Genomic DNA, 19,797 nt, shown 5'->3' on the forward strand with positions numbered 1-19,797 from the left:
GAAAAAATCTTTAATTTAATTTCAGGTCACAATTTTGTCCCTTTTAATCCTACTCGTGCCCATGAAAGCTGCAAAAATGAACCAATAAGAAAATCACTGAATTATAACTAACCTAGTTAAATGTATTCATTTACCTGTAGTAATTATAAAAAAAAAACCTTCTGTATAAAAGTAATAATACAGAATGTCTGTTTAGTTGGTTGTCTTCGTTATAATATGCTTACCTTTCTACAACACACCACACCAAGACAAAGAAAATCACACTTTTTTTTGTCAAAACTGTAATGTTTTAATCTTTCTGAATGAAAGATTTTCACAGTATCAAAAGTGAATAATAATAATTATAATAATAAAAAACAAAACAAAAAAAACAAAAAAAAAACAAAACAAAAAAAAAAAAAACAAGGAAACAAAAAACAAAGCCAAACATACACTTGGCCATTAAATGGTATAGTATAAATCTACATTCCAAACGTTTAAGATAATGTCTCCTAGTTTAATATAACCTGGATAGCATCAGAGATGTAGAATATGAAAAACAATAGCTCAAACAGATTTTAAAAACCCATCTTGTTTTTGTTTTTCTATCTGAATCCTTCAAAAGCATAAAAAGAAAAAAAATGGTACATCATTTTTCTCAGGTCCCAATTCCCAACGTTAAGGTCAGATCTGTGTATTCCGGATTCTTGTTCGGAAAAAAGGGATCTGCTTTGAAGAATACATGTATACATGTGCTGACACAAACGTGCAGGGTTAAGGTCGATAGGTCATGAGTGTTGTACCATCGCAGCAAAGCTTTGAACTCCTCACACATGAACAGAACAGGTAAAAAATAAAAAATAAATAAAGGGGGTGGAAAAAAGAAAAGATAAAGATTAACATCCTTGATACCAAACGTCACATACAAACACAGGGAAAGTAAAGAACGGAGAGAGGAGATAATCCCATCAGAACTTGGAGCGCACCAGTCTATCCAAACTACAACAAGCAGCAACTACGTAGAGTGGCTGGACACCAGCATGCGGCTGAAAAGGTTCGCCTGCTAGGGAGCAATGAGGCTGCAAATGAGGCCACAGTACAGAAACTACATCCATAAATCTACGGAGCAGGATTCTTAAGAGCACAAAGACGAGACTTGAGCTGAAGTCAGGGAGGTCAGGGAACTCTCTGTCAGTACTGACCATGTGTCCAGTAGAGAGAAGAAAGGAGAGAGCAGGAGGGAAATATCACTTTTGTCAGTTTGGAACATCATGCAAAGGCTAAATCTGGTCAATCTGTCCCCTCTTAGAGGATGTAAATAAGTGTTAGACAGTCTTCAGGTCTTCTGTTTATAAATCAGAGTACACATTAGTGTTCTTATATGATGTTTTTGTATGTCCAAGTAGGTACTGATGTTCAAAATCTAAAATACTCCTGGGCCTTTACTCATCATGTTTATCAAGTTCAAAATAGCTACTGATCTAGAATCAGAATCCATATGCACTATCCTGTAACTCATTAAAAAAAATACAAGCACAGGCCATTTCAGTTTTTCTCAAGATGCCGTATTTCATTCTGACCTGTGCCATAAATAACAGAGGTGGGTACAGTATCATAAATCCATATTCCAGTAAAAAGTACTGTAACTGTAGGGCAAAATAATACAATTATAAAATCATGACTGCAGTAACATTAAAAGTACCTTTCCAAATAAACAACTTGAGGAGAGGTACACAAGTAGTAGCTTCAAAAGAAAAAAAAAAACTACTTAAGTGCTTAAGTTGTAGAACTGCAGTGTAAGTCTGTAGTACATCCAGCATCTGTCTGCGCAGGAAATGAAGATTAGGGGTGGTTTTCCTCCTAAATGAGTAAATCTAAAATGCAAATCCTTTAGATTCCTTTACTCAATACATGTTACGATTTAAAGATACTCCAGAAAGTACAAATCGTATTAAAGTCTTACTTAAGTACAAGTACTTAAGTAAACTTAACTAGTTGCTACCCACCTCTGATAAACAGGGACCAACAGTTTGTAGTTTACGATAATTAAACAGGATTTTATATTGGTAAAACAAGGTATATATGTCAGTGTTTGTGGAGAGTAAAACATACAAGATCTGGTAGTACCTTTTGAAAAGCACATTAACTGTTAAATGGGGGGGAAAAATAAAATAAATCAAATGAACAATGGTATGATACGTCAAAGTGAGCTGTTATTCTGATTTTAAAATGTTTTTATTGTAAAATAACTGTCGACATACTACAAATAAAGTAGAGAACGGCAGGAATGGTTGCCAAAAACAGGTTGGCTGATTCACTCCAAAAGAAACAGAGACAAAGATGGTGCTGAAGGCAGGTCTGCGTTATCCAGCTTCACCGAAACTATGACTTAAAAAACGCTCTGATGGGATGCGTATATGTAGACCGAGGTCCCGTGGCTTTAGTGATAAAAGAGGGCATAGACAGAGGGTGACGTCCAGCCAATCAAGTGTTGAGTTAAAGTGGCCTGTCAGCCAATCAGGTGTCGACTACAGTGACCACAGGCCAATAAGGTATTCGATACAGTGAGTCACACGCGTGTTGAGCAGTCTTGTCAGGAAGTTGGGAGGGGGGGCTTGTGTTTTACCATCATTCCTGTGTTACTGTGCTGCGTTTGAGGGCAACTTTTTCAGGCTGAAGTTGGACCAGTTCACTGCCACCTTCTGTCGAGTTTGCTTAGCTGAATCCAGACAAAACCTGGAGAGAAGAGAGGAAACTGTCAGCGAAAGAACGACAAAAGAAAAGACACGATTGAAGTGCATTTAATAATTCACTGAAGTTATACAGTCTTGTATCAACAGGGGCTTCACCTCTTGAAGTATTCAACCTCACGATCGATCTCGTCCATCTCTGTCGGATCAACATCTTTGGGGAGGAACACGTCATCTGTTAATGAAAAAAGGAAAGATGTATAGACACGTATTCAGATATTACCACCAGCTGACAGGAGATCAATACAATCTTCAATTGCAAGAGGAGGATTGTCTCAAATCCTGGAGGGCTGTAGAACAGAACATGGTTTTTGCTCCTCTAACACACCTCAACTGACTAGACAGTTATTCATTTGGGTAAAAGAGAACTGAAAAATCATCCGACAAAAGTGAGACAGAGTACTTGATGTTATTCATATAACCAAAATCAATTTTTAATTTTCTAGTTTGTGTGTTTTGACAAAGAAAATAATATACAGTAAATAACCGTTTTTTTTAACTTCAATATCATGCATCCAATCCCTCCTACAACTGAGCCATTCACCATACATTACCAAGTATTTGTATCTCCAGAAAATCACATTGTATTATTTAGCATTTTATTGCATGAAATAAGTATTTCATACAACAGAAAAACAGAATTTTTTTTTTGTAATTACAGAGTTCAGACGTTTTCTGTCATTCTTGGCCAAGTTTGCCCACACTGCAGCAGGGATCTTCTCCAGATCTTTCAGGTTTTGGGGCTGTCGCTGGTCAACATTGAGTTTCAGCTCCCTCAAAAGATCTTCTATTGGGTTCAGGTCTGAAGACTGGCTTGGCCACTCCAGGACCTTGAAATGCCTCTTACAGAGCCACTCCTTAGTTGCACTGGCTGTGTGTTTCAGGTCATTGTCATGATGAAAGACCCAGCCACAATCCATCTTCACTGCTCTTACTGAGGGAAGGTTTATGGCCAAACTCTCACGATACATGACCCCATCCATCCTGCCTTAAATACAGTGCAGACGTCCTGTCCACGTTGCAGAAAAGCACCCCCAAAGTATGATGTTTCCGTCCCCATGCTTCATGGTTGGGACAGTGTTCTTGGGGTTGTACTCATCCTTCTTCTTTCTCCAAAAATGACAAGTGGAGATGATACCAAAAAGCTTTATTTTGGTCTCGTCTGACCATATGACCTTCTCCTATGCCTCCTCTGGATCATCCAGATGGTCATTGGTGAACTTCAAATGAGCCTGGACATTTGCTGGCATGAGCAGGGGGACCTTGCATGCCCTGCTGGATTTTAATCCATGACAGTGTAGTGTGTTACTAACGGTCATCTTTGAGACTTTGGTCCCAGCTCTCTTCAGGTCATTGACCAGGTCCTCCCATGTAGTTCTGGGCCTATTCCTGACCTTTCTCAGAATCATCCTGACCCCACGAGATAAGATCTTGCATGAAGCCCCAGACTGATGAAGATTGACACTCATCTCGTGTTTCTTCCATTTTCTAATAATAGCACCAACAGTTGTTGTCTTCTCACCAAGCTGCTGCCTATTGTCTTGTAGCCCATCTCAGCCATGTGCAGATCTACAATTATGTCCCTAGTGTCCTTAGACAGCTCTTTGGTCTTGGGTATGGTTGAGAGGTTGGAGTGTGATTGATTGAGTGTGTAGACAGGTGTCTTTTATAAAGGTAACAAGCTCAAACGGGTGCAATTAATACAGGTAACTAGTGCAGAATAGGAGGGCTTCTTAAAGACAAACTAACAGGTCTGTGAGAGCCAGAATTCTTGCTGGTTGGTAGGTGATCAAATACTTATTTCATGCAATAAAATGCTAATTAATTATATAAAAATAATACAACGTGAGTTTCTGGATTTTTTTTATTCAGTCTCTCACAGTTGAAGTGTACCTACGATAAAAATTACAGACCTCTCCATCTCTGTAGGTGGGAAATCTTTCAAAATCAGCGGTGTATCAAATACTTATTTTACCCACTGTACGCAACTCTACCCTGGTTAATACATCATCTACAGTGAACACAGCCCCAAAGGCAGTACTGAAGACAGTACCTCACTATCCTCAGAGTACCAAATCCAGATTGAAGGCTCCTGAACATACTGAACTTTTTTTTTCATATTTTTGTATGAAACATACTTTGGTGTAGATGTAATTTCATAATTGGTGACGAGATGATCTTCCCCGTTGAAGAGGACACAGCAATTTTGTAAGCTGCTCTGGATAAGAGCATCTGCTAAACTCTGCAATACTTAATGAAAAGACAATAGACAAAAAATTAAATAATAAATAAATGACATACCAATAGCACTACTGGACTTGTCTGTCTTGCTCTTGTTTTTCTTATTCTTTCCCTTTGACTGTTGCTGTGAATTTGAATTTGATGAAGTGCTTGAGTTGATTTTAGAGTCTGCCTCCTGCTCCTGTCTTGGTCCCCGCGTGTCTGCCTCGTTCTTTCCCCGGTGAGATTGGGAACTCGAATGATGATTGCCATTTGTAGCTCCATTTGACGTGTGCTTGGAGGATTTGCCTTCTTCTGTCTTTCTGCTGCTGGTTTTTGAAGTCTCAATGTGTTGCTGACAGGCTTTGGCTCCTCCTCTGGGTGCCTTGTCTGCCTCCACTGCTCTGCTCTCTTGGGTTTTGTCCAGGTTTCCAGGTGCTGCTTTTGCAGACTTAGAGACAATGGGCTGCTCCTGAGAGGCTTGGTCTTGCTGCTGCTGCTGCCTTTGCTGTTGCTGCTTCTTGCCCTTCTTCGTCTTGGCTCCGGCCCCTGTGGTATTCTTAGCATCGGGAGCCTCATCTTTGGGTTTAGGCGCAGGGGTCGTGCAGGTCTGAGGGCCTTCAGAGCCAGGAGGGGAGCCTCTTTCGGGGGACCGGACTCGGATGAGCTTAGACAGGCTCGGAGTTGTGTGCAGCCGTTGGACTTCTTTGGCCGTGGCTGCACTGATTGAGGTGTTGTTGCTGAGGCTGATGTTGTTGGCGTCCTCCCAACCGTTGAGCGTGTCTAGGTCCCTCTTGAAGTTCCTCAGAGAAAGCGGAGCAAGGTCCAGGTCTATCTGCTGCAGGTCGGACGAGCCGTTGAGGTGAGACAGCAAATGGTTGCCTTCCAGCGTGGCTGCCTTCTTGGGGAAGTCGTTCACGTCCAGGTTGAGATCATACATGCTGAAGGAGGCCCGTATCGAGTCCTTGATGGTGTTCTTAATCTCTTCTAGGCGTGACGTGAGGAAGCTGTTGACACGCTCAAGTTCCAGCTGAGGCCACTCCAGCAGACGGCCTGCCTCCCCATCCGGACCGCACTCTTCATCCGCTGGATCCGGCAGAGGAGAGGACCGCTGCTCGCTGCAGGATGTGTCCACTGTGCTCTGCAGGGCACGCTCCCTCTCCTAAAAGGAACACACCGATGTCAGAAGTCAAAAACGGAAGGATACACTCAAGAACGTTTATTAGGGGTGTAACGGTACACAAAAGTCACAGTTCACTTCACACCACTGTTTGGAATTCATGGGTTCTGTACGAATAAGTCAGAACAGGAAAAAATAACAATTATAAGACCTAGGGCTTTTCCCTGTATTTTGAGCACACAGTTAGTTTATTTCATCTAGTGACGTAAAAGCCTCCCTGTGTTAATGCAGCATGCAATGTGTTTATCAAGAAGTAAAGGGTAAACATGAGCATAGTCAATGTTTAAACACACAAACACACCGACAGATCATCTTCCTCCAATCCACCATGACTTCATGAGTTGAAATAAAGAAAGAAAAAGCAACAATATCAGTGAAATACTTCTTCAAGTAAGAGAGAGAGCAGTCAGAGTTAAAGAAAAGACAGAGAGAGACAAAAAAAAAAAAAACTAGTGTATGAGTCAATCTTTACATGTTGCAGCAGGAGGGATAGAGATGAGAGGAGGAGGAGGAGTGAGAGAGAAACAAGACCATGTATACCACAGCAATACACCTTAACCACTACATTTCCCACAGTAATCATCCAAAACAGCTTAAAATTAGTACCTTCTTCTTCTGTTTGTGGCGTGCACGCTTGGCTGCCTTGGCACTGTTGACTGGTTTAGGTTCGGTGCTGTTGATGAAGTCCAGAAGCTCATCCACGTCCCGGTGGTCGATGGCACTGGGCGTGGCCGGATCAAGGTCTTGCCTCTGAGGCAGTTCCTCTTTACGGCGAGTCAGCCTCGATCGAAGCTTCTCCCGGATCTCTGCATAGTTCCGACTGGTGGGGGCTGCGGGGGCCTGAAGTATAGATGAGAGACGACATATAGGACGTCAAAGAAGGAACAAAAGAAGGCAGCTGATTTTATATTTCTGATTTACAGAGATTCAATAATCATTCATAAATATGTACCAAAACTGCAATAAAACTATTCATGATTTAAATAAATCATTAAAAAAAGAAGCAGAGCCACCATGTACTGAAAGATGCACAAACACACACACGTGCATGTTTGCAAAAGCACATCCCTAGCTACATACACCAGGTGGTTTCCGTTTGGGTTTGCAGTTTCTCACAGGAAAAGAAGACAGTCTAAGAGGTGGTTACATGACATTGCAATCCAGGCACAATACAGGTGAAGACCAGGCTACAACAACTGAAACACATACTGATCTGGTGTTCTGAGGGAATCTTAATCTAAAGGAAATCAAGAGTGTTTTCAGTCTCTACTCATGAAACTAAATTTGATCTAAATGATTTCCTGCTGAACATTAATTATACTAAGCCTCTGAAGTCTGCTAGACATGAGGTTTTAACTCCTGTTGTGCTCCTATGATCATGATTTAGATTCAGACTTGCAGGCTCTTGGGGCATACTGCTTTACATTCAGCCTTTCACATGAGAGGTTTGTTTTTACTTCTAAGTGCTGGAAGATGGTAGCTGTGTTTGTGTGTGTGTGTGTGTGTGTACTGGCTCTTTCAACATACAGCACAGGGCAAAGTGTTGTTTATTTACCACTGAATTAAACTATCAGACCACAAATGTGACAAACCAACACCAACTGAGAGCTTAATTTAGTGTATTCGGGGTACATGTGTTCATAAATAAAAAGAAAACCATGACTCTTTCCACTAGAAAGCCAAAGCCAACTTTTTTTAAATAATTTGTGCTACAAACACCTGTAAGGGAACCTCATTTGTTCTCTAAAGTACAAGTAAAGTAGAACATACCCTCAAAGAGCTTTGAGGTCCAATTGTGTACCTTATTACATCACAAGTTTTGAATATTTATCACCCTTTAAAATAGAAAAATACTGCATGGTACCATCCAAGTGAAAAGACATATCACTCCATCGGCAATCTAGCCTTCTGAGAGTGTGACATGTGTGAGCAGAGTTTAATTACCGCATTATGGCCGAAGAACTCGCAGTAGCAGCAGTCACAATATTTCCCGTCCCGCTGGTTGGTAGATGAAGAGGCGCAGGAGCTACGTTCCGAGCTGCTGTCTTCATCCTCCCCATCCTCCGGCTCACATACCGCCTGCTGACACGAAGAACCATTCACCAGCTTGTGCCCTTTACACGCTTGGTCCCTAAACACACATAAGCACATGAATGCCTCAGTCATAGCCTCTGCACAAAATCTTTAACAAAAATGAATAATAAAATAATAACACATCAAACAAAATTTATAAAAAGTACAAAAATCTAATGTGTTGGTATCCAAATTTTCTTGAGTTCAGAGCTGAAGCCACAATGCTAAATCACAGAGACTTGCTGCATTCAACTACATAACACATACTGTGAACTAAACCACACAGGTCTCTCAAGTCTGTTACTTATAAAACACTGGATGTGGTTTGAGTGGGTTGAGAGAAGTTTAGGGATATATTTACAGAAATGTTTTTCTCTTTTTATGGGGATAACTTTATGTTTCACTTCAGTGCTAATCTAAAAAATAAGTTAAATTTGTATATCAAATATGTCTTAGGTGATTGACAGCATTTGAGAAGTAGAATTATGTCCAAATCCTTGCTTTAAACTTCTCAAGGAGGGGCAGAGACAGGAGGTTACAGCTTAAGTCTGAAAATTTCCAATAATGAACTGATCAAAATTAATATGGTTTTCAGTACTACTGCAGTATCAGAAGAATGTTTAAAATAATAATAATAATAAAACTTTAGTTTTAAATATTGAGCATAAAACATGTTTATCACTTCATATATAAATATGCACCCCTAACAAAAACTGAACGCCCCCCCCAAAACACTACCCTGAATTTTCCCACTGACCTGCAAGCAGTAGAGTTTAGATGAGCTGCATTGGAGGGTGCTACATTGGCGCTGCTGCCGTTGTTGTTATGCCCGTTGCAAGGGTGATTGCAACCCATCACCGAGGCGCCCACTTTCCCGTGCTGGGCACCCGTGGGAGGAATGTGAGCATTTTTGCAGGAGTTGGATTTATGCAGGGAAGCCGGACTATCTGGTCCACACGAGTGCTTGGCGCCAGTGGCCAGGTTTGTTGATAGCGGTGAGAATGGAGCGTGTGAGGCTGAGTTGACATGGACATGCTGACTGGAAGTGGGCTTGGTGGCGGGCAGCAGGCTGGAGTTCTGGGAGGAGAGGCCCGTGGGGCTATTGGGCGGCACTGACAGGTCTGCAGACTGGTGGTGCTCACTCGGGTGGAACGCCTCACCTGGAGGACAGAAGGAGGTGAATGTCATTGAGAGCGACTGTGGATTCTTAACCTTTTCATTATTCTAGTATATTAAAAAAAATTAGTAAATAAATAAATAAAAACTGTTTACACTTGTTTCTGTTAACGTGTATATTATTAGTCAATATTTTCCTTCTTAATGATTAGATCTAGTTTAGATATGGACCAGATATGGCACAAGAAAAACACAGCTGTTGTAATCAAGCTGTAAACAATACACCATGTGACTCACTTCTCTGACATCATTGCATGAGGCCACAATAGTGTAGTTCCTGTATGAACTTGTAAATAGACCTGTCACAATAGTTAAATTACTGACCTATCCTATAATATATGGACATTACCTCAATCATTTTTTGCTGACCTCATTAGTGTCCACTGTGTTTACTTGCTTGATTGTTTACATAACAATGAACATCACCAGTATTTTAGTCACTTGCTCTGTTCTCTGATTTTCTCTTGTCTCTCTATTCTGGGGACTGTATGTAAATTTGTTTAAAAATTTTTTTCCAATTCCAATACATTATGTAGTTGTAGTTTTTATATATATATATAATTTCATTGCTTTTTAAGGGGAAGTAATTGCATTAGTACGCAACTGTATTATCTTTATATCAGTGGCATAAAATGCTCTTAAAAATATAACAATATTTCAGGGATATAATTGTCAATCATAAAAATGGCTATTGTAACATCCATACTTTTAAATGGAGAAGATCCACCACATGAGTTGGACATGTTTGACAAGGTTTAGTACAGTTCCTCTACAGCTCTACATTCAGACCACTATACGTCAATATAACATCTGGTTAATCATGTGAATATGATTCATTGGAGAAAATAAGTGCTACTTTAAATGTGATGGTTTCAGCAAGAGGTTATTCCACTGTATGAAATATTATAGAAGCGCAGAGTTATGAGATTTGCCTTGTGTTCCCTAAAGTCAACCTCGTTAACCTTTAATCTTTTGTTCCCTTGGTTGTTTTGGTTTTGCAACAAGCAAAATAAATGGCAACATTTTTTTTTGTCATTATAGGGATATTTAGTTGCATTTTTGCCTAAACTAAGAGAGGTCCAGCACAGCATTTAGAAATGCTTTATGTTCTTACATTCACTTCAAACTGTACCATCTACTCCCTGTGAAGGACTACCATACCCAGTACTGTGAAAAACATTCTCAGTCTCAATGTCCTGAGTCAGTGCTGGTACCTGGAGGAGTTGGTCGCCTACACATGGTTTTGAAGTGCTTAGGGGTGGTCTTGCAAAGCTCGGCGGAGGTAGAGAGCGGAGTAGTGGGGGGCGTTGCACTGGGGTTGGGGGACGCTGGATGACTGTAGGGACACACTTTGGTCCCGGATGCCTCGTGACAGGATCTTTTTTCGTGACAGGTTGGTCCCGCCGTCCCGCCTGCTACAACCACAAAGAGCACAGTTAGTGTGGAGAGATATTACAAGATTCTGTACTATTCAGGAAAAGTTAAACTTATAGTACAGATATATAAAACACTTTAATAACATCATAAACCTATATATTCTACATAAATAAATAAATAAATAAATATGTTTAAACTTGACCGACAATGCACTGCCAGTTCAAAAACAGAGCTTCAAACAAGACTGACATAAAACAAGAAAGAGCAGGAGACACCAACTTACACTAAGCTAGATAGGGGAGTTAGTAAAACAGACAGAGTGGGAGATACAAAAGGATTCAGGAGAGAATTAATTCAAACCTTGTTGAGAGTGAGTACCAGCTCCATGGGTGCAGTGAGCTCCTGTGTTCGAGTGAGCAGAGTTCCAGAGGCCCGACAACTTCCGGGCCGACAGGAAGGAGCTAGGGTCCCAGTCTACGGAGCTCTGCTCCGGGTAACCGTTCCCACAACTCTGCGACTTACACGAGGAAGAGTGGGACAGCGGCACCTGCAAAATACATATTCATCCACACTGTCAAATGCAGCATTCCAAAAGATACAGAAAATGCACATTTTAAATGCAGAATCTAAATGTTTTATTATATGATCTATGAAGTGAATAGTATAATGAATATTAATTGGAAGTCTGTCCTCTCTTTTTTAGTCTGCTGTGGAGTCTCTCCTCTAGAAGCTGGAACATTTCTGTGAGGAGAGCATTAGTGGAGACAGGTACCGATGTTGGGTGATTAGTTTCACAAACACCACTCCAATTCGTCCCAAAAGAATTGAATGGATCTCCATCGCTCCATCACACCGCTCTAATCGATACTTGGCAGGGAGCATCATGACCTTAAGCTCAGGTGCAGCTGCTCTAGAGGATCCCATTTCATTCATGGTGCAATGTCTGTGTGCATCATAAACGTTGCTAAATGATAAGCTGGGTTTATATAGTGTAAATATAAGGAGGAATGTTCTAGAAAATGTCACAGTTATGCTACAAAACAGAAGAACAGCATCTAAATAACACCACAAAATCAAAAAGGTCAAGCAGACTGAACTTCTCAGAGCACACTGTGCCGGCTCATTGTAAAACTGACTAAAATAATATTTTCTTATCATCTGCGCTATGGGCTACGTTTCCACATTTGCATAAAAGATACGAACAGACATCTCCCAGTTGTATAATAAATTGAAACTGATACAAATCAATCAAAGAGATTTCCACAGAAGGTCACAGGGCTGAGCGAGACTAGCAGAACTAGATCAGTTCACAAAACGCAAGTTTTATGTAGTAAAACCTTAAAAGAACATCACAAAACAGAGCAGAAAAGTCAACCAGACTGAACCTGACAAAGCCTGCTGTACTGGTACTATGCACACACACAAGAACTGGAAATGGCAAACGGAAGTTCAGGCTTTTACACTGAATGGGTTTATGGGTAAATAATCACTGCAGGTTCAGGAAGAAAGCTATGGCCATTGTTTGCCCTTGTCCACCTACTGAGAGGCATATCTGTTATCAAGCTTGTTACAAGGGGAAAGAGAGACAGGCACTACTTTAGGCAGACGGTTTTCAGCACTAACCATAGCCAGAGGCAAGTGAAAAAAATAATTGGCTCACCACAAGGTATGACTGACAGTGAACAACCGACTTGACACGAACTTCATTTACTTTTATACGCTTGCCCAGAAAAATGGTCTAATCCAGCTGTGAGAGAAGTTAAATCTCAGCAGGTGCATTGCTGGTAATCGTTGGTAGCACCACAGTGATTCAAAATGTCAGCAAAGCAGGAGTATGCAGTGAGGGGAGTGATAAAACTTCATTCTCTCATGGAAGGTCTGTTTCTATGAGTTGGATTTGACTTTTAGGAAAGTATATTGCGCTTTCCCTAAGAACACAGAGAAAACTGCATCACACTTTTCAAATATTTTTGGACAAAGCAAAAATTACTTGAGGACGACAATCTTTCTGTGCACTTACAGGAACAGGAAAGTTTAGGACAAGAATGTATTTTGAACCCTGATATACTAATGGGATATTTTTCCTAACAACACAAATGCAACGTTGCTGATTTTAATCAAAAGACACTTTTATAAAATTCAGAGGATGTTTCCTCAACATTTGCTAGCGCTCTGGTTTCATGATGGAAAAAGCTTCTGTGCGTACACAGCCCTGGCTTGGTAAACGGGGAAATAATCCAAGTGCCTCTCCAAACTGGCTCAGGCATACTCTCTCTGTTTCACTGCTTGGGCCACGAGAACCAGGATCGGGAGGCGTGAGGATGGCAGAGAGACCCCAAACATTTAAAACCATAAAAAGTGTTGAGGACTGCCTCACAGCTGAGTAATTTTGACTTATATTTGCTGTTACAGATAATGTGGAACCGAGTCCACTGTATGACATTGCTACAAAACTAAGTAGCTTGAGTTACAAGCGAGTTTCTGTGAGAATTCAAACAGTGAATAAAAACTTACAGAAAAATTAAACTTCATCCACGTACATGCTACAGTCCCATCTCAGTCTAAATTACCATTACACCTTAAGAGATGCAATGCTTCTGAATCAAAACAAACAGTAGTTCCCCAGAATTGTCTACATTCCCTTTAACTCCAAAACTGGACATTTTGCTGGATGTTTCCTGTTTGAGAGACAGGTGTGTTTTCATACTGGAAGAATATTCAGAACTATTTTCAAAGCCATTTGTCCAAACAATCTGCCAGAGTCTGATAGTATGAAAGCAAGTGTCACTAAGACTGTCTATCCGATGCAACATAATTTGAAAACACTGCCTGGGTGATGAGAATTTGTGGGGGAAAACACTGGGGCATTGTCTATTTCATTCACAATCTTGACTTCCAATCTAGCTCTTAGGATTATGTGCAGATATGGGCTTCTTTTGGCAAAATGCTATCACAGTCATTTCAGGGATAGAGTGTAAACAAAAGAAAGCATGCCAACCAAACAGACTCTGTCTAATAAAAGGGAACCATAAAGAAAGCACGACCACATCCATCACATTAGAGCACCTTTGCATATTTGCTTTAACAAGCAGAATTACCATCTATTTAAAGCTGTGGGAAGATGGTGAAAATAGATGTGCTAAACATTATAATCCCGACTGTAAATAACAGGGCCAGTGTACATCCTTGTCTGAACGGTAAATAACAGGGCCAAGATCCTCACTAGTCTGAACTGTCAGTGTCTGTTCTCCAAGAGCCTAAACTCATCCAGTTAACAGCCTTGCCTTAGTAGCAGAGCCATACGGATATCATGAAAAGAGCAGCAAATCTTGGGCAAATGTTTTATTCTCTGTAGGCCTGAGCTCAAGAGGCTGAAAGAAATAACACTTCAGCAGTCCTTCTTTAAAATAATAAATAGCATCTTCTCAGCCTGGCATTTATCTCTGCCATACACACACATACAGTTGATACATTATACCACAATCACTTCCATTACACTTACTGGTCAATTTTCTAAGTTGTATTCACTTTGAGGCACATCAGCACAAAACTTCAATAAAAAGGCAAAAGTGGCAAACATTTCCATGCCCTTCAAACACACTTTACCATGCAAAAGCCTCTGGGTTTTCCTGACATTCACAAAACCAAGTTTACCATGAGTAGCTTCATTCTGAGTGCTGCAAACACCAAGCATCCCAAATTAGACAGGGCAACCCAGGACACTAGTTTGGCTCATGTGCCCAAATAAAGTTTAGAGAAAAGAAAGAGTACAATCACCATTCTTACATTCTTACCTCTGACAAGTCTTAATTTATGTAGTCAGTACTATGCAAAGTCATAGGGTTAAATTACTCATCTAGGATTATAATTAATATATTTTAAAATAATTTATCTTCTCAATAAGCACAGTGCTTGTATAAACATAAAGTCAAAAACAATTACACTAAATGAAAAATGTTTATACATGGTGTTTTTGTGGCACGGCAGTAGCTTAGTGGCAGAGTTTCCTTTCACCTGTGCATTTAATCTGGTTTAATCAGTTGCTCTCAGTCAAACAAATGATCAGTTATGCAAGTTGTGTCACAATGGAAACTGCTAGTACTCTAGTGCTTAATGTATACAACAGATGCAAAAGCCATCAGTGCCAAACTATAAAACAAACCCACAACAGTCATCCTGAAATCAAGGTTTAGAGACTCACCGGTGCACTCTGATCCTGCGTCCTCCTCTCCTCTTCTTCTACGCTCTTCCGGCAGCTCTGGCATATCCAGAGCGGGACCTCACCCAGCAGCGACTGCGAAAGCGAGGGTACAGCGTCCGCCAGCTTTCGTCCCGGGACCTCCCTGAGCAGCGCTTGCGAGAGAGCTGGAACCGCCTCCGCCAGTTTGGACCCATGGTTGGGCAGACCATTAGCCAGGCCTGCTCCCCAATCCTTAAACTCCCGATGGCACAGCAAACAGCAGGTGTGCATGGACTGTGAAAGGGAAAAAAAGCATCGTCAGGGATGGTGCTAAGCAAGCACTGTTCTGAGTAAACAGATTGGAGATTCCCGCACTGGAAAATAACGATGCCTGAATATAACACATCACAACATATCAGGCATTTTGAGGACATACACACTAAGAGTTGGCTGTAATTACTTGTAGTAAGCATTTCCTTTACTACACCTCAACCAAATTTAATAAGGTGTAAATATGCTCTCATTGTTACAATGCATGTAGTTGGTCAGTGTACTTTAAGTACCGACAATATGCACCATATTCCCAGGAAACCTTATTGTTTTATCCACAACGTTGAGTAACAATTACACAGCACAAATCACAAAACAAATTAGCACAAACAACTTTGACATCCTTAAATCCCACTCTATTGTCTGTGCAAAAAAAGCATCACAACACCCAAAAGTGGATTATGAATACAGAGTTCAGTCACAAGCTACTGTTTACAAACAAAATTGCATCGATCAATGGTGATTTCTTTACTGATGTTTGAGATGGGTACAGTATCCAGTAGCTCCATACTCAGGAAAATGTAGTTACAAAAGCCAACAAAAACATACAAATGTATCAAGTACTATGTAATGTCTAGAACATGGCTTAATACTTTTTTTGGATGGTTTCTCTCAAAAATAAATAAATAATCAGCAGTGTAGTTAGTTATGGCACAAATGCTAATACCAATGTAACAAAAAAAGACTTTGCAACTACATGGTAATACCACAAAGGCATCTGAGCAACACGCACATTTCTTTCCTCACCAAAGAACTGGAGTACGATATAAAATTATCAAAAATGTACAAACCCATTAAATATACATATATCAACAGCTATTTAAATGTACTCTAGCAAATTCAAATGTACCAACATTACACTTAAGTACATGTACCTGAGTAAAAGTAATTTTACTACCTACTTTTGCAAATCACTGACAAACTCCAAAATAAAAATTCAACGGGCAAAACATATTCCAAACTCAGTCCTAGATCTGCTCCAAAACAACATAGATTTCAGTCCCCCACTGATTATCTCTGAGAAGTGCAGTAGCCTTAGTAAGTTTCTTAGCTTTTCAGATGCTCTTTGAATGGGCTGCTGTCACAGCACTAAGCACATAAGGATGTCCTAACCCGTCCACAGATGCCAAAAGACTATAAGTTTACCTATAAAACATAATTTGAAAATATATACATTCAAATAAAAATACAACAATCTTTAACGCAATCCACTGAGGCTGAATTAGCAGCTTAAGCTGTCAAACATTCAAGCTGAGAATTAGCCAGAGAAGCAAAAGAAGCTGGACGGAGGAGTATAAACAGCCTCTGTTAGATGACCTGACACAGTCCAGCAGAGTAAAATACACCTTATTTATTTATTTACTCTTTTATTTACTTATTTACTCGGTGTAGGTGGTCAGGAAAATACGATTGTGCAGCTCACAGTTAACAGTAAAGGACTTATGTAAAAGTTATCTGTAATTTTTCTTTTTTTTTTTAATATATAAAAAGTCCTGCTTGACAAGCACAAATAGAGATGTCTCTGTTTTAAAAAAAGAGTGCGTAAATAAGGTTACTTTCAAATTTAAACGGATATACAAAGCTCAATCATGGCTTATTATACATAGCCACATATAGTAACATTAAACAAATAGATGAGGGATAGAGTTACATCAACTCATTTTACTTTCTTACATCATGTATAGCATTCAACTCATAAACCTGAATAGATTCGTTTGCGCTGTTTGTTTAAAATTAAACTGGACCTCAGATTCAAATGATTCCATTACATTTCGTTATGTTCTGGAGAACTCATGACTTTCTAAACTTGAAGGTGTTACTTCAGCATACACTTTCCTCACTTAGCCTATTATTAATCCAGACGAGGCACCAACAGTGCACACTCATAGAACTGCCTAATCTGTCAAATCGAGTGTTATGGTGAATCCCGTTTCATATTTGGTGAAATTCTTAAAAGAAATCCAGTAAAATCTTTCAAAAATAACCTTGTATTTTCACGTTCTTGATAATGTAAAAATTCTTAAAACTAACACTACGGTATTGGGTAGAGAACGACCAAATACACAATTCCTACCTATTTTTCTGCTATTGTTATTGACCTTGTGAAGAGGAGCTGACCCCCGAATCCTTACTCTCTCTACTGACCGTGAACAAGTTACGTGTTCTTGTATATTGTGCAGTGTTGGTGGTTCGACTGGGAACATACAATGTGATATAACTGGTTAATATAAGATTTCCATGCCCTCAGGCTCTCGCTGACATCATCACACATCAGAGACGGTTTTGCAGGAAGACATGTTCAGTACACTAGAATGAAGATTAAGAAGTAAGAATTAGCAAAGTAAACAGCACAAGGCACTATATTTAATACTAACTTGGATGTGAACAAACAAAAAAAAGCCTATCTTTATCTGAGACTGACTTTAAAGCTTTAATGTGAAATGTACAGTTTACAGCTGTCAGAAATGAATAAGCTGAAACTTGCAACTTCAGTTTCAAACACACATTTCCTTGAGGAGACGTTACACAGGTCTCTGGAAGTAATGTCAAGAGAAAATCTTAAATACATTTACTGGAAGTAGCAACCAAAGCTCAATTTATAATCACAGCTTAACGTTCAAGCATTAAAACACGAAAAACTCCCTCAAGGTAAAGGGGGAAACTTCAGGCCAAGGTGTTTTACGCGAGTGATCAGTGAGGTTCTCACTGGAATTTTCCTTTCCACCTTAAAAGGTGCACTAGTTCCAGACTGGCGTCGAGCACTTACACGATCCCCTTAAAGGATTGTACTCAGCTCTCTTCATGTAAAAGAATAAATCCTGAACCTATGTCTTGTGCAAGTGATCACAGAGATTCGTATTTGAATTGCCCCTTCCACCTTAAATGGTGCAGCAGTCTCATTCGCCAGAGGCGCCAGAATGTAGCTGCCGCTGCAGCATTTAAGGTGGAACAGAAAATTCTAATAAAAAACCTGGCGAATAAGAAGCCAAATTCAGCCTCGACAATGAACGTATCATGGAGTTACTGTGAGTTCGGTATGTTCTAATATTGTGCGGCTTTGTAGCCGGTGGATCCAGCTAACCTGGCTGGTCCTCAGCGGTCGCTCCAGCGCCGCGTCCCCGCCTCCGGCTGCAGCTCCGTCGGCCTTCTTCTCCGCGGCGCTCCGCTGCTGCTGCTGCTGCGGGTCCTCCTTCAGCCCAGCTCCCGCCTGCTTGCTCTTCTTCCTAGCCATTGCGTTTTATTAGTTCTTTTTTTAAGAATGTTTCCCCCCCTGCCTGCCCCCGCTTTACTTCCCGACAGGTTTGACTTTTTAAAATGGAACAAGTCAGCTAAAATATTTTTTCTTCTTTTATTTTTGTCCAAGCGCCGTTTAAAACAGTTTCTGTTTCTCCTCAAAGACAACAGTCAATATGGCGGAAGGCTGGCACACCGAGAGGTCGCGGGGTTAAAACCGTACTGAGGGCAAAAAGCTTCGCCGCCATGATAACTGAGGGAAAGAGACACATTCACACATAAAGCATAAAGAACAGTATAAAAATAGACAATAGACAATAAACAATAGAGTACAGCTACGACTACTTATTTTACCAGTTGGTCACAAGCGTTGTTTTCACTCATTCACGCTTAGCCATTTTCATTTCCCCAAACTATAGATAGCTGTATAGGCTACATGTAGGACACACCTGGATAAAGAAGTCAACCCACCCTCTATAGGAAAAATATAAAGAAAGCGAAAACACAAATGTATAATAAAAAATAAAACCTTACTATTATTTTTAAGGCGGCATGGTGGTGCGCCACACGGGGGGTGTCACAGTCACACAGCTCCAGGGACCTGGAGGCTGTGGGTTCAAGTCCCGCTCCGGGTGACTGTCTGTGAGGAGTGTGGTGTGTTCTCCCCGTGTCCGCGTGGGTTTCCACCGGGTGCTCCGGTCTCCTCCCACGGTCCAAACATCTCACGTAGGTAGGTGAATTGGCTACTCAAAAGTGTCCGTAAGTGTATCTCTCTCTCTCTGTCGCCCTGTGAAGGACTGGCGCCCCCTCCAGGGTGTGTTCCTGCCTTGGGCCCAATGATTCTGGGTAGGCTCTGGACCCACTGTGATCCTGAACTGGATACCCAGTAAACATTTAGCCGTTGATTCAACGTTGAAATAACGTAATGACTGCTGTCTAATCAACGTTCTCTTAAGGTTGAAAATGAAAGTTGAAAAGACGTCCAAACACAGACATTGAAAAGACGACTATTAGACGTATTTTGGACGTCCACTGACGTTATTAATTGGTCCCGAAATAAATTACTTGTATAAAACGCGTTTTGGACGTCCACTGACGTTATCGATTGGTCACCACTTAACTCACTTATTATGATGGATTTGGACGTCCATTGACGTTTAAAACATGTCCTTGACGGACAGACTACTTTTAGACCTATTTTGAACGTTCAGGGGCGTTCCTTGTTTACTGGGTAAGCAGTTACAGACAATGAATGAATGAATTATTTTTTAAGGGAAGCACAGCCAGGCTTTATGGGT

The 19,797-nt window shown here is 40.6% G+C and overlaps 1 protein-coding gene across 2 annotated transcripts; it reads right to left on the reverse strand.

The window, feature by feature from the left end:
- Positions 1-409: 409 nt before the first annotated feature.
- Positions 410-18,662, reverse strand: fam193b (family with sequence similarity 193 member B). Of its 2 annotated transcripts, none has more exons than XM_066641796.1 (10): positions 18,348-18,662; positions 14,957-15,229; positions 11,116-11,302; positions 10,593-10,790; positions 8,960-9,362; positions 8,074-8,260; positions 6,736-6,969; positions 5,031-6,111; positions 2,829-2,904; positions 410-2,715 (listed from the first exon to the last, which is right to left on the reverse strand). In XM_066641796.1, the coding sequence occupies exons 1-10, from the start codon at positions 18,495-18,497 to the stop codon at positions 2,619-2,621; spliced, it is 2,886 nt and encodes a 961-aa protein (XP_066497893.1). In that variant the 5' UTR covers positions 18,498-18,662; the 3' UTR covers positions 410-2,618. The 2 variants fall into 2 exon arrangements, with proteins under 2 accessions (XP_066497893.1, XP_066497892.1); XM_066641795.1 differs by having other exon boundaries at positions 10,593-10,793.
- Between the last annotated feature and the right edge of the window lie 1,135 nt (positions 18,663-19,797).

The sequence above is a fragment of the Hoplias malabaricus genome, chromosome 13, assembly GCF_029633855.1.
Source record: "Hoplias malabaricus isolate fHopMal1 chromosome 13, fHopMal1.hap1, whole genome shotgun sequence".
NCBI lineage: Eukaryota > Metazoa > Chordata > Actinopteri > Characiformes > Erythrinidae > Hoplias > Hoplias malabaricus.